General features: G+C 52.5%; 5 protein-coding genes across 5 annotated transcripts; 3 read left to right on the forward strand and 2 right to left on the reverse strand.

Moving 5' to 3' along the window:
- Window positions 1-1231: 1231 nt before the first annotated feature.
- MAA_08338 (uncharacterized protein) lies at window positions 1232-2546 on the forward strand (the record flags this gene model as incomplete). The annotated part of the gene is made up of 2 exons (XM_007826336.1): window positions 1232-1476; window positions 1532-2546. 2 exons carry the CDS (start codon window positions 1232-1234, stop codon window positions 2544-2546), a joined length of 1260 nt encoding a protein of 419 aa, XP_007824527.1.
- Window positions 2547-3338: 792 nt separating this feature from the next.
- On the forward strand, window positions 3339-4443 carry MAA_08337 (enoyl-CoA hydratase/isomerase; the record flags this gene model as incomplete). The annotated part of the gene is made up of 3 exons (XM_007826335.1): window positions 3339-3772; window positions 3868-4224; window positions 4287-4443. 3 exons carry the CDS (start codon window positions 3339-3341, stop codon window positions 4441-4443), a joined length of 948 nt encoding a protein of 315 aa, XP_007824526.1.
- Window positions 4444-4692: 249 nt separating this feature from the next.
- On the reverse strand, window positions 4693-6138 carry MAA_08336 (BCL5p; the record flags this gene model as incomplete). Its single annotated transcript, XM_007826334.1, has 1 exon — window positions 4693-6138. The coding sequence occupies one exon, from the start codon at window positions 6136-6138 to the stop codon at window positions 4693-4695; it is 1446 nt and encodes a 481-aa protein (XP_007824525.1).
- A 690-nt stretch (window positions 6139-6828) lies between these two features.
- Window positions 6829-9187, forward strand: MAA_08335 (DNA repair protein rad32; the record flags this gene model as incomplete). The annotated part of the gene is made up of 4 exons (XM_007826333.2): window positions 6829-6844; window positions 6898-7025; window positions 7093-8185; window positions 8244-9187. The coding sequence occupies 4 exons, from the start codon at window positions 6829-6831 to the stop codon at window positions 9185-9187; spliced, it is 2181 nt and encodes a 726-aa protein (XP_007824524.2).
- A 171-nt stretch (window positions 9188-9358) lies between these two features.
- On the reverse strand, window positions 9359-10441 carry MAA_08334 (Cyclin-like F-box; the record flags this gene model as incomplete). The annotated part of the gene is made up of 1 exon (XM_007826332.1): window positions 9359-10441. The coding sequence occupies one exon, from the start codon at window positions 10439-10441 to the stop codon at window positions 9359-9361; it is 1083 nt and encodes a 360-aa protein (XP_007824523.1).
- Window positions 10442-13608: the final 3167 nt, after the last annotated feature.

Consider the following 13608-nt stretch of genomic DNA (forward strand, 5'->3'; position numbering starts at 1 on the left):
TCTAGTGGAACTTCTCCTGCCAGCTTAAACAGGGTAATGGGTCTGGCAATATGACAAGGGCTCAATAGATGGCTTCGAGTCAATGGCTCAATTCATCTAACAACAGTCTTTGGTATCAAAGGTCCTTGGTTTTCCTTAAGGCCTCGTTGACCAAAGGAGTCTTTAAATACAACAAGTTAGTGAGGGACTTTGCCCTAGTCTCGTGACTGTAGCCCTTGTGTAACCGTGCGGCCATTTCCGTGTGACAGGCCAGGGCCCGATACAGGGCCCGGGGCGTACATGTAATACCACAACTTCGTAATAGGCCCCCATGAACAAGCCACACAGGTAGCTTCGATGGTTGGAATTCATCTCTCAACATGAAATACCGGAGACGTAGGGTTGACGAGTCCGAGGCAGACAGGCCAGGGAGCTGTGTTTATTTGTCCATGTTGACGCAGTGATAAGTGCTCCCACTACGGCCGGGATCGGGAACGGACGAGACGCAAGGCGGATCAAGGGCCGGGCTAATATCTAGAGCCGCACTCCGCCCTTTGCGCTTGTTTGGATTCCCAGTAGCATAATGGCGCAATGCCCCGGCTGCCTACGCGGCATTGTCTAGCGTTTGCCCAAGGCAAAAGCAATGTCTGGTTTGTTTGTCGCTGTAAGCCAGTGGTGACCAAAACAAACTGCTTCTGCTTCCAGGGGCCAGAGTCACGGTGTTGATGCAACAGAAAGGTTGTCGGCTACAACTCTGAGTCGTTTGCCACGGGCAAATCGGATGCCAGTTCCAACCACTTTTGTCGGTCTGCTTCGTAAATCGCTTTGAGAACTTTTCACGCCCGACGTGCCAACAAAGTGCAAAGGAAACAAACGCCGTACGGTGTCATGGTGGATTCGGTCGCTCACCTACCAGACTCGTTTTGGAGATTGATTCGAACGCCCCACAGACAGAAAGGCCAGTCTCGCACCGCAGGGCCGGGATAGCAGTCCGGAGCGCAAGGGCTAGAGCCACGGTGAGCAAAGTCCGTCTTCCATGATGGAATGGCATCTCGGCGACATGCATCGAGCCGGCACGGTCGTTGACCCCGGCGGGCGAAGTACCGTGCCAACGTACATGTGTAAGTTTGCAACTATATACTTGTACGCCGCCGGATAATGGCTGCAGATGTCTAATACGCCTCTTGCTCTGCATAATATCGCTGTTGACACCAAACGACTCGCCGTTGCCCCTTGTATGCCGTCCGGGGAAATGGGTTCAAACGACCACCGGAAGGGCGACAAAGCACCCGATACGCCAAATCGTGATGCCCAAGCAAGAGAAGAGGCCGATGTTCAGAGCACGAATGCGCCGTCAGTCCAGCACGTCAGCGAAAAGGAGCAAGAGCAACCCGCGGCGCAAAAAAAGAGGCAGAAGGCGTGGCTTCACTGTAGACGCTTCTACTTGTGGTACCTGCTTGGGGTGATTGTCTTTTTAGTCATTTTCCTACCTTTGCTGTGAGACCCAATGCCACATCGCAAACACTTACGACACCCGTCTAACTAAAGACAGCTTCAAAGTCATCATACCCGCCATCATTCAGGCCATCATTGCCAAACAGGGGATTCCCCTTGTAACCGGCGAGGCCAACACCACCTCTGCAGAGCACGTCGTGTTATCGGTAGGGACGACACTCAACACTCCTCTGGGGGCGACATTAGATCCGTTTACTCTCCTGCTGTACGACGAGAAAACAAAGCCCTTTACGCCCTTTTTCAACCTCTCCATCCCCAAGATACACGCCAACAAGGAGACGGATATCCAAATCAACACCGAGACCATGACGGTGCTCAACGAGACGGAGCTGGTCTCATGGGCCAACGGCCTCGTCGATCAAGACGAGAGGCAGATATGGATCCGCGGCGACCCCAAGGTGCACTTTGGCGCGCTGAGCGCCACGCCCCGGGTCGACAGGAGCGTCACGGTCCCCGGGCTCAAGGGCCTGCAGGGCTTCGGCCTCAAGGACGTCGCGCTGATGCTGCCGCCGGACAAGGACGGCCGAAACGTGGTGGGCTCGGCCACGGTGCCCAACTGGGGATCCCTCCACATCAACGTCGGCAACGTCTCTCTCAACGTGTATACGGGCGACGTGCGCATCGGGCTCGTGACCCTGTACGACGTGTTTCTGGCCCCGGGCAATAATACCGTGTATCTCAACGGCACCGTCGACATCGACCACGTCATTCAGAACCTGGGGCCCGTCCTCAATAGCCAGGCCGCCTCTTTGAGCAGGGGGCTGATCGAGGTCAATGTCACGGGCAATGCCACCTTTATGAACGGCCAGCGCGTCACGTACGTCGAGGATATTCTCAAGGGCCGCAAGCTCACGGCTTCGTTGTCGATTACCAAGCTGTTGAGCGTGCTGGTCGGCGGGCTCGTGGGCCACGGCAGCGACGGCGACTTGGTTCGTGTGGTGGGCGATTTGTTTGGCAACGAGTCGTTTGTCGATCACGTCGCGGGGCACTGGAACATTACCAAGAATGCGTCTACAAAGGGCACGGGTTCAAGGGCATTCTCTCCTTGGTGAATGCATCTGGGGGTGTGGTGGTTGAAGCCCCGGGTGTACTTGGATTTGTCTTGCGCAAAGGGTCACTTTTGCATTCATGCCGGTGCGTACGGTTACTTTGTGTATATATTTCTATAGAGTTTATAGAGTTTATTTATACGGTCATTTAAGAACAGGTGTGCAAAGTTGGAAACTTGACACTTGCATCCACGGCGGTGTCGCCGCGTCTCGAGAGTGCAACGGGAACCGATGCCCCAAGGTTCGCCAGCGTGGTTTACTTCTAGTTGACCAAATTTGAACTTTGTCTTTGCTGCTGTCAAGGCCGTTGGGCACAATACCAGACCCCTCCACAATTGGTTCGTTGGCAACCGCCGACGGGAGATCAGAGTCATCAGACGCGGATCGGCAAGAAAAGATCCACCAGAAGTGGTGCGGAGAACGGAGCTTGGCTAAAGGCCCCGAGCGGAACCTCGGCCGGGCGGAGTGATTATCGATCCTTGCCGAACTCATAAACAAGAGGCAGTCCGCAACACGGAAAACAACTAGAGTGACCTGGCCGCCATACCCCGCCCCCGGAATGCCCCAGGTTTCGTCTGTTTTCACTCTTGTACTAGTATGCAGTGCATGGTGTTACACCAATGCATCGATTGATGATATCAACATGTCCGCGCCAGATCTGTCGGTTGTCATTGCCGTCCAATGCCGCGCCCAACGGGGTATATAGTACGCCATATCGATGGCTACGGCGAGATTCGACCTGCACTCCCCAAGACTACAATTTGACACCTTGACCGAACCCCATCACATCCAACAATGTCTCAAGTGGACGCGATTCAGCTTCCCCAGAGCTACGTCACCCCAGCAGACAGCCATGTCCGCATCACCAACCACCCTGCCACCAGCAGCGGCGTGACTCCCATCCTGGTGGCAACGCTGAATCGGCCGCAAAAGCTAAACGCCATCTCGTCGGACATGATTTACGCCTTGATCACTCTTTTCAAAACCGTCCATGCAGACCATCGCGTCAGGGCCGTCATTCTCACCGGCGCCGGCAAGGCCTTCTCCGCCGGCATCGATCTCACCATGGACACGAGCAACTTGAAAAACGCCGCGCCGCCCAGCGAGATGCGAGATCCCGGCGGCACGCTAGCTCTGGCCATGTTCAATTGCAGCAAGCCCATCATCGTGGCCTACAACGGACTGTCCGTCGGCATCGGCATGACATCCACCCTGGCCGCGACGATTCGGTACGTAGTCCCGACTCCAGACTCCATTGGGATGAAAGCACAGACGCGCAGAAGATACAAAGACGAGATCTTCTTCTGACCTTTTTGAATTGCAGCATTGCTCCCCGGACCGCCGAGTTCGGGTTCCCCTTTGCCCGTATCGGCCTCACCATGGAGTCGTGCAGCTCCTTCTTCCTGCCGCGAATGGTGGGCTACAGCAACGCGACATATCTCCTGGCGACGGGGAAGCGGTATCCCGCCGACGCGCCCGTCCTCAACGGCATCTTTGCCGAGCTGGTCCCGGAGCCAAAGGACGTCCTGCCACGGGCCGTCGAGCTGGCAGAGGACATTGTCTCCAACGTGAGCACCATGGCTGTGTACCTGAATCGCCAGCTCATCTGGAGAAACCCGGGCTCGGCTGAGCGCGCCCATCTTGTCGACAGCCCGCTGCTGTACGACATGTTTAGTGGAAAGTGGGTTTATGCCTCACGCCAAGAAGTTCATGGCCATTGTTGACTGACTCTGCTGTCTGTAGTGATCACCAGGACTTCAAGAAGGCCTTCTTTGCCAAGAAGAAGCCCTCGTTTTCGGCGGATATCTGGAAGGACGCGCCGCGCGGGTATCCCTGGTGGGACGAGCTGTCCGTCCAGACGCGTCAGCCACCGAAGCACACGGCCGACAGTAAGCTTTAAGCCAGCCTCTCTGGGGACCTGGACGACAGAGATGCAGCCCATGGCGAGGAAAGGAAATTTGTGCATGGCCATGTACTGCACGTTGTCCGAGTGTATTTGTGTTAGATGTACGTCTAGTTATATAAGGCGGGCCATGTCCTCAAGAGAGCGTTGCTAGCGACATTTGGTCTCGGAGTGGCCTTGAGCTACCGGACTTTGATTCACCTGAAATACGCATGACCCGTGACAATTTTCTGCATCACTACGTCGTCAAGTCTCGCCCATTTTCTGCATCTCCTTCTCAATCACAGCCCACGTCCTTGGTGGAAAGTACCCCATCATCCAATAGTTCTCTGAATGATCCTTGCCCAACACCGCCATGACATTTCGCAAGGTCGCGTCGTGTCCCAATACAAAGGACTGGTGGTAAATCATGGTACCCGGTGGATTGATTCTTTGCTCCTCGGCTTGCCCAGTCTTGACCACAGCCGGCGAAAAGTCTACCAGCTTCACAAAATCGGCCTTTGTCCAATTCGAAATCGTAAACAGCTCTCCGTTCCATACACCGGGCAGAAGAGTAGGATCCCCGCCGGCATCCAGTATCTTGCAGAGTGCAAACAAAAAGGTTCGAAGTTGTGATGCTGTGGCTTGCGTTATTAGAGCCTCTCTACATCTCGATGCAATGACCCCAAGAGGTTGTCGCGCATCGTCTTTCGAGAGCTGAACACTTGACCCAATCACCACGTTTTGGATGTACACTCCGTCCGACTCTGCGAGCTCGGGAATACGCGGTCGCAGGTCCAAGGCACCTAGCGCATTGATGGGTCGTGGCGATGGCTGGGCTAGGGCAACCATTCTGACGGCCCATGCCATGATGACATCACCTTCACTGACCCAGGGAGCCTTCTCCTGTCCTGATCCCGACACCGCAGCTTCATCCAGTGCTTGCCGACGAAGCTTGGCCATGGCCGCCTTGGGCAAACAAATCGTTCGGGACTCTATGGTGCGTTCCGTAAGCACACCCCACAAGAAGAGCACAACAAAGAGGAAGAATTTGAACCCGGTGAGCATTGTCCGTCTCAGCAGCCATTCATCGCCGGGCGCAGCATCTTGAGCAGCGGCATAAAGGACATCGTCTTTGGCACCAAGCAAAGCCGGAACTTGGTCCTCTTTGCCGGTAAGAACCAAGGACCAGGCCTTCAAAAGTCCCTGGAGGCTCATCCCGTCCATCAGAGTATGCGGCCAGGAAATTGAGACCAGGGTCGCGTCGGTGAATGTCACGACATGCAGAGACACCTGGGGGACATCCCGGGTGACAAGTTGTCCGATTGTCGATGGTGCATCGGGCCGGACTGAAAGGGAGCGAAAATCCGAGGCAGGCCGTTGCAGTGATGGCTTCTCAGTTGGTGACGGGAGGTCCTTGGCAAGAGAGTGTTCACCTATGGCCACGTCAAAGGTCTCCTTTGTGTATGCCACCGGCGGGCGCTCCTTTGTAAAGGTTCTGGGTACGTGCATCTCCAGCTTGCCCCCTTTTCCAACTCGCAACCTCCCACCCAGCTTTCTCCAGTCGCCAATCTCGAACAGGCGCCATAGAGCAGCGCTAAGCTGGTCGCCGTCAAGGACGTCATTGAAACGCAGGGTCCAGGCCATTATGAGATTTTTAAGGCCCCGGCTATTGTCCATGAAATGGGTCGGGTAGATGTAGTCGTCTGCCATGGCGGATTGGTGCTTGTGTACCGAGTACCGCGTGCAAGGAACACCGAATGAGTGCGCCGATTTACTCGAGTAGCCAAGGCGTCGTCTCCTCTGCGGCGTGTGCCCAGTGTTATCAGAGATCACTCGTCGTCGACTCTGAGGCGTTTTTATTCTTGTCTATTATCAACTCGACGATTTGTAAATGCCACGTTTGCGCAGTAACCTGATGGCCGATTAGCTAATGAAGATCTCAGCCGTCATGACCCCTGCCGAGTGCCTGGATTACATCGCCAGTCAGTGGGATGGTGCGGTGGCCATTGCCCATGTCCAGCGAGGCTAATCGAAGTGGTAGGTCTGGTTGGATAAAATGGCATGCCGTGTTAACGTCCAGCGCCCGCGTGACAAAATGCAGTTCATTCCTGAGCTACTCGTGCAGGAAAAGAATGATGCCCGTTTGCCCGGTGTCACTTTTGCACGTGATCTCGCACCATTTCGCGTCTCCCGCGGCGCGTCTCCAACCGGTGAAATCGAGATTCGAGACAGGCTTCCCCGCGGCATTGAAATGTTCGGCTCACGTCTTGGTCTGACAATTGTGCACATTTTCACGCCACTCACCGTCGAACGAATGACCAACCCAGGCAGTTACGATTATTATTCGCCATAATTTGGGTCATCCGGCATAATTTCTCAATCCAATAAACGGCCAGCATCATGACCGAGTTCACGGGTAACCAAAATTGGCCACGAAACCGTCCACCTCGTTTGCTAACAAATGCTCAGAGGCCGATACCATCAGAATCCTCGTCGCAACAGACAACCATGTCGGCTACGAAGAGCGCGACGCCATTCGCAAAGATGACAGCTGGCGAACTTTTGACGAAATCCTGAATATTGCTCGAACTGAAGATGTCAGCAGGATATCATTGCCATTGCCAGCTCACCATGCTCCGCCCCTCAAGCTAACATGTCCGGCAGGTTGACATGGTCTTACTTGCTGGCGATCTCTTCCATGAAAATAAACCCTCACGAAAGTCCCTCTACCAGGTCATGCGTACGCTGCGACAAAACTGCCTCGGCATGAAGCCGTGCCCTCTCGAGTTCCTCTCCGACGCTGCCACCGTCTTCGAAGGCGCATTTCCCCATGTCAATTACGAAGACCCCGATATTAATATTTCGATACCTGTATTTTCTATTCATGGTAACCACGATGATCCCTCGGGAGACGGCAATTACTGTTCGCTCGACTTGTTACAAGCTGCCGGCCTGCTGAATTATTTTGGACGAGTAGCCGAGGCCGATAATATTGAGGCCAAGCCAATTCTCCTCCAAAAAGGCATTACAAAACTCGCCCTGTTCGGTTTAAGTAATGTCCGAGACGAACGAATGTTTCGGACTTTTCGAGACCATAAAGTCAAGTGGTTCAGGCCAAATGTGCAAATGGGCGATTGGTTCAATATGCTCGCTGTCCACCAGAATCATCATGCACACACCGCGACATCATATCTCCCCGAGAACGTACTACCGGACTGGCTTGATTTGGTGGTTTGGGGACACGAACACGAATGTCTCATTGATCCTACACAGAACCCCGAGACAGGATTTCACGTCATGCAGCCTGGCTCGTCGGTAGCCACGTCACTTGTGCCAGGTGAGGCGGTGCAAAAGCACGTGGCCATTTTGAGCGTAACAGGCAAGGATTTCAAAGTTGACAAAATCCCATTAAAGTCGGTGCGCCCTTTCGTGACTAGAGAACTCGTTCTGGCTCAGGATAAGCGATTCAAGGGCTTAGACAAGAAGAAGGACAACAGACAAGAAGTGACCAGGCGGCTAATGGAAGTTGTGGATGAGATGATTGACGAAGCAAATGCAGATTGGGAAGCCATCCAGACAGATGAAGAGGCGCTAGAAGAGCGACCGCTGCCTCTGATTCGGCTCAAGGTCGAGTACACGGCCTCGGATGGGGGTCTGTTTGAGTGTGAGAACCCACAGCGATTTTCTAACCGATTTGTTGGCAAAGTTGCCAATACAAACGATGTCGTCTACTTTTACCGCAAAAAGACTTCACAGCGTAAGTACTGAATCTCGTTGGCTATTTTGGCTCGGAGCAGGGCTAACGCACTTGGCAGGCAAAGCTACAGCCACGCTTCCCGAAAATGTTCTCGAGGCCCTCGCCGACGGTGCCGACGCCGTCAAGGTAGAGTCGCTGGTACAAGACTTCTTATCTGCCCAGTCTCTTAAAGTCTTGCCGCAAGGCCCCTTTGGAGACGCGGTAAATCAGTTCGTTTCAAAGGACGACAAACATGCCATGGAGCTGTTTGTCTCGGAACACTTGACGGGCCAAGTGAAGCAGCTCCTCGGGCTTGAATCCGATGATGAGGATCTCGACAGTGCCATGGACATTTATAGAACCAGAGTTGAGCAGCAAATGACCAGCGGCCCCGGCAAAGGAATGTTTAGTACTGATAGAAAACGGGTATTGAAACCAAAACCCGACACTTGGGATAGTGATTTCGACGGTAACTGGGAGGACGAGCCTGATGCATGGACATACGAAGGTTCTAGCCACGACTTGAGTCTTACCACGACACAAGGGCCTGGGCGGACCGGTAGAAGCAGGGCGGAAGCTCACGGCGAAGAAATGTCCGACGATGAACCAGCACCACGGCCTACCAGACGAACAGGCAGAGGAACGAAAGCAGCTACCACAAAAGCCGCCGAGAAGAAGGCCTCGGCAAAGAAAGCTCCGGCACGGGGACGCGGTCGTAAGAACGTCGAACAAAGCGAGGAAGAGGAAGAAGATGTTGTCATGGAATCAGAAGAGGAGCCTGCACCACCACCGAAATCCAGCACGAGGGGGAAAAGAGCAACAGCAACCAGAACAGCGGCATCGACAACGGCGAAGAAGACTACGACGCGGGGTGCCGTCAAGTCCAGGCAAACAAAGCTAGACTTTTCACAAAAGAGCGGGGGCGCGAGTCAGAAGGCTTTTGAAATTAGCGATGATGAGATATCCGACGATGATGCGTTCGAGCCCGCTCCCCCGGTGTCAAGTAGAACAAGAAGAAGATGATGGCAGACATGTGGCCCTGCACATCTAGGCCGCGGCACATGTGTCGTAAAATGTATATACCCAATCCAACGCACAACAAGCCTGTTCATCTCCAAGGCTGTCTTGTCTGTCTATCCATAATGTTGTTGCCTGTGCAGTACTCCGTAAGCCCGTGAAGCAAGACTCCCCGAGTCACACATCACCGCCCACAGCCTCCTCGGACAATTGACTCGCGAAATACGCCTCCATCTCGGCCCACCAATCCTTGATGCCCCGAACATCGCACCACGCCAGCTCCCACGGGTCCTGAAACCACCACCTGCCCCGGCCCCTGTCGCTCGCATACTTCTTCAAGCTGCCCCCGTCGAAGCGGTGGTTCTTGACGCCCGTCAGCAGCACGGCGCTCCCGACCCGGGGCGTGAATTCGTCGGGGTCCAAAAACACCGCCAGGTGGACCTGCTTGGCCGTCGAGGGGTCCGTGATGCGCGCCGTGCGCTGCCTGTACGGCGGCAAATGGCAAGACTCGACGGCCGACAGGGACGCCACGATGGCGAGGACGTTGCACGACCAGTTCTGGCGGTAGGGCAGGTTTGGTATCGCGCGCAGCGTCGTGAGCTTGAGGGGGGTCTGGACGTCGTGCCAGTCCCGCGGCAGCGCGACAGGCAAGGCCGGTTTGCTGGGCTGGGCCGGCGCCGGCGCCTTGGCCGGGAACGCAAGAGCCTCAAACTCGTCAAAGGCGCCCTCCATGTCGTCGTCATCGTCGTCTTCAAACTCGTCGCCGTCGCCGGGTGCTTGGCCGGCCGCGGCGGAGGGCGGCTCCGGCTTTGTGGGCGTGCTGGCTCCCGAGCCCGCGGGCGACGCTGCCTCGTCGGCCAGCTGCTGCTCGTCGTGCATCCTGCGCACGTCGTCGTTGCACCCGAGCGTCTTGACGTCGTAGACGACCAGGTACACCATTTGCTGCTGCGGCTCGCCGGCGTCCGCGGCCGTGGTCCTCTGGCGGAGCTGGAAGTCCTGCACGCAGACGTAGCTGCCGACGGTGATGTCGCGCGTGTGCACGAAGCGGTGCATGGCGTCGGCCAGGAGGGCCTGGATGCAGAGCTCGCCATCGCCGAGCAGCAGGCGGATGACTTGCCAGCGGCGAGACTCTGTGAGGGCGATGGTTTGTATGTCCTCGACGAGGAAGATGGATCCGGGGATGGCGAAGCGCGTGCGCACTAGGTCCTGGATGATGGGGCGGAGGGTGAAGGAGGCCGCGTCGGGGCTTGATGGTTCCATCGTTTGATGAGGGGACGGGGAAGCATGATGAGTTGCGTGAGGCGGCTTGGTGAGTGTGGCCGCGTGGTGGTTGGCGTCATGTTTGAGTGAAGCGTGAACTTTGGTGCGCCGTGGACACTGGGTGGGATACCGGGTAGCTCGATGCTCGGGTGGTTTTTTGGTGCCCACTTGCAACGCTTGATTTGTGCTACGGGCAAGGGAAATATAGTAGGGTAAAGACCTCTAGTTCAATGTTACATATTCTTTCAAAACTTAGGCTGGTCATGTGGTGACATCAAATGCTTGGGCCGTTAAAGATTTGAGAAGCCTTCGCTGTAATAGTTGGGAAGTGTCTGGTAAGATAGCCGACGTGCCTAGTTTCGCTGTGCGTGGGGTGGAATAAGGCCACATGAGATTAATGCAAAGTCTAGTCTACTACCAAGCTCACAGAGTCACTGTAGACACAAGCGCTTAGCCAGAGCATAATAATACCGAAAAAAAGAGAGTAAGAAAAGAGGGAAAGAAAAAAAAAATTGTAAACGCTAAAAAAATCTCTCCCGCCGGGAATTGAACCCGGGTCTCAAGCGTGACAAGCTTGCATACTGACCACTATACTACGGAAGATGTTCAGGCGTTTTTCGCCTGTCGTAGGTGGATCAGCTCCTGTTGGGGAAGGACGCCGTTATTCTACCTTATACAGCTTAGCCATAAAACCGCGCTCAAGCAGTCGCCGTTGGGAACGTCTATAACAATCTGCAGCTCTTACAGTGAACATGTGAAAAAGAAATATACAGTAACTACTATCAAGGATATAATTAATAGATACATAGATAAGATTGACGCATGCAAAGGCAAATATCACCCAGGTGGCCTCAAAACATACCAGACTATATTTGAAACTGCTAGCTCCGCTGTTAACCCACGTAGCGTGTATCCCTTTGAATGTGTGCAGGTCCAATTAATGTATTTAACCTACTTTTTTAATAATACTTAAAGATACTTAAAAATATTATATTATTAAGTATAATAAACTAGTATATTTTTATATACTTAAGTATTTTTAAAATCTTAATTACTTATTATTAGCTAGAACCCTGGCCCGTTACAAAAATTGGACCTGCGCATATTCAGAGGGATTCGAAATGCGATACATAACAACTACGAAAGGTATTTTATGCACAGTGTCAAGTTTATCTGTTTTTCATCCAATCTCGATATTCGTGCAAGTGCTATATTAGGTATGGCCGAATAAAATTGTCAGGGCCTTTGTCAATCTATCGACCAGATTGTCAGCGCTTTAGACGAATTCGATACTAAAGCTTCCTCTTTAGTAAGCCGCAGTTTTTGACCTGGAAGGCTGCTATTGATAAGTCGAATCTTCTGAAGGTTATCACATTAAATAGTGGGTTTTTTTCTGACTTAGCCAAAGGTTTAGATGTTGAAAAAGGCTACAAGTCGCGATAGTCTCTTTAGCTGTGTGCGTAAAAGCCAGTAATTTGGCTTCCGTAGATGATATTATTATTGTATCTTGCTTAATTACTATCAAGCTGATAAGCCCGTTGAATAGTCGAATTATCGGGGCCTTGTAGCAACTTTCGGGTCCGTTGTTTCTCTGCAACGGCTCGATAATTCGACTGTTCAACGGGCCTATCAGCTAGACAGCTAGTAAAAAGAATACATACAGTAATAATATTGTTTTTAAAAGCCGAATTACTAGCTTTTACGTATATAGCTAAAGAGACTATCGCGACTTGTAGGCTTTTTTTAGACCTAAACCTTCAGCTGCGGTCAGGGTTAGGGTTGACTTATTAGTAGCAGCCTTCCAAGACTAAAAACCGCTGCTCTTCGTCATGTCGATATCAATAAGAGTTGAATTCAAGAGGCCTATCAAAGAGGAAGCTTCAATATTAAATTCGTCCAAAGCGCTGATAATCTAGCTCATGCATTGGCAAAGGTCCTGGCGGGCCAACGGTTAACTGCTTTATCAAGCAGCTAGGGCTAGTCAACTATCACGTTGATAGCTATGGATTGAATCGAATAGTAGACGAGTCCTTGGAGAAGGCATCTAGGGAGGGAAAACAGGCCCTTATTATAGATATCAAAGGTCATTTAACAGGTCACCTAGGTCATCAATTGAGGGATTTTGCTCTTGAAGGTCTGACTTTAATGGGGTTGTGGAGCGAGCATTTTGAGGCTTTTTAGGGCTTTGTGGTGATACCCACGAATAGCAACCTTTTTCCATTGAAAGGAGCCTTGAGCGTTGACACACCATTATCAGCATCATTGAAAGAGACCAAAACGACTAAAATGCAACTTGTCTCGATATGTATCAACAGCTCTAATAGCCAGCTTCGATCCAAGCTGCGGGGGTGTGTCGACGGAAACGAAAACAAAAACGGAAAAGGCCTCGTAAAACGCTTTCGGATATTGAACAAAGCCAAACCCCTCAATCGATAACTTTCTAGGAATCTATAGAAAGGGCCTTATTTCCCTCGCTGGATAGATAAATCCAAGGACTCGTCCGCTGTTCAATGCAATCCATGGCTTGCATTCGTGACAGTCATGGAATTGACACCGTGTGTCTGGTTATACCTAATCAGTGAACCGTGACAAACTAAATAATATTCTATACCAGATAAAGTACATTTGCCCTATACTATTTGTGTAGAGGAATATAAGTTTTATAAATTTCTAGTAGAACGTTGTCTGTCTTATACTTGCAAATACTTTATGTCAGCCAAGTATGTATACAGTTAACAGTCTTCAAAGCCTTATCAAATAAATGTTGATGCATCTCGTAGCAGCGTCTGGTAATAAACCCATAAACGGCCACCGGGAGCATCAGGATGTGCATACCTATAAGTCGGATCGGGCAACGTGGCCAAGGACCGCCATGTTGGGACCCCTTGGCTCCATGGCTCAGCAATCCAACCTGATAGCCACTCTGATACAACCGAGCATCTTAATCTATCCCCTGTAAAAACTTGTTCTCCGCCGGAGCCATGAGCCGCTCGTTGCCGATGTGTTGACGTTTCAAATGCGTGGAGGTGGGACCGGGAACAAGGGGACCAAGACATCCGGACACGGCTAAATTATTAAGGAGGTGCGAGCATATTGGGGGTATGGATAAGGCCCGAGTCAGGAATCCACGGCCAGCCAAGATTTCTATCTTCTCCATGCCTGGCCGG

The sequence above is a fragment of the Metarhizium robertsii genome (assembly GCF_000187425.2).
Source record: "Metarhizium robertsii ARSEF 23 chromosome Unknown MAA_Scf_1, whole genome shotgun sequence".
Taxonomy (NCBI): domain Eukaryota; kingdom Fungi; phylum Ascomycota; class Sordariomycetes; order Hypocreales; family Clavicipitaceae; genus Metarhizium; species Metarhizium robertsii.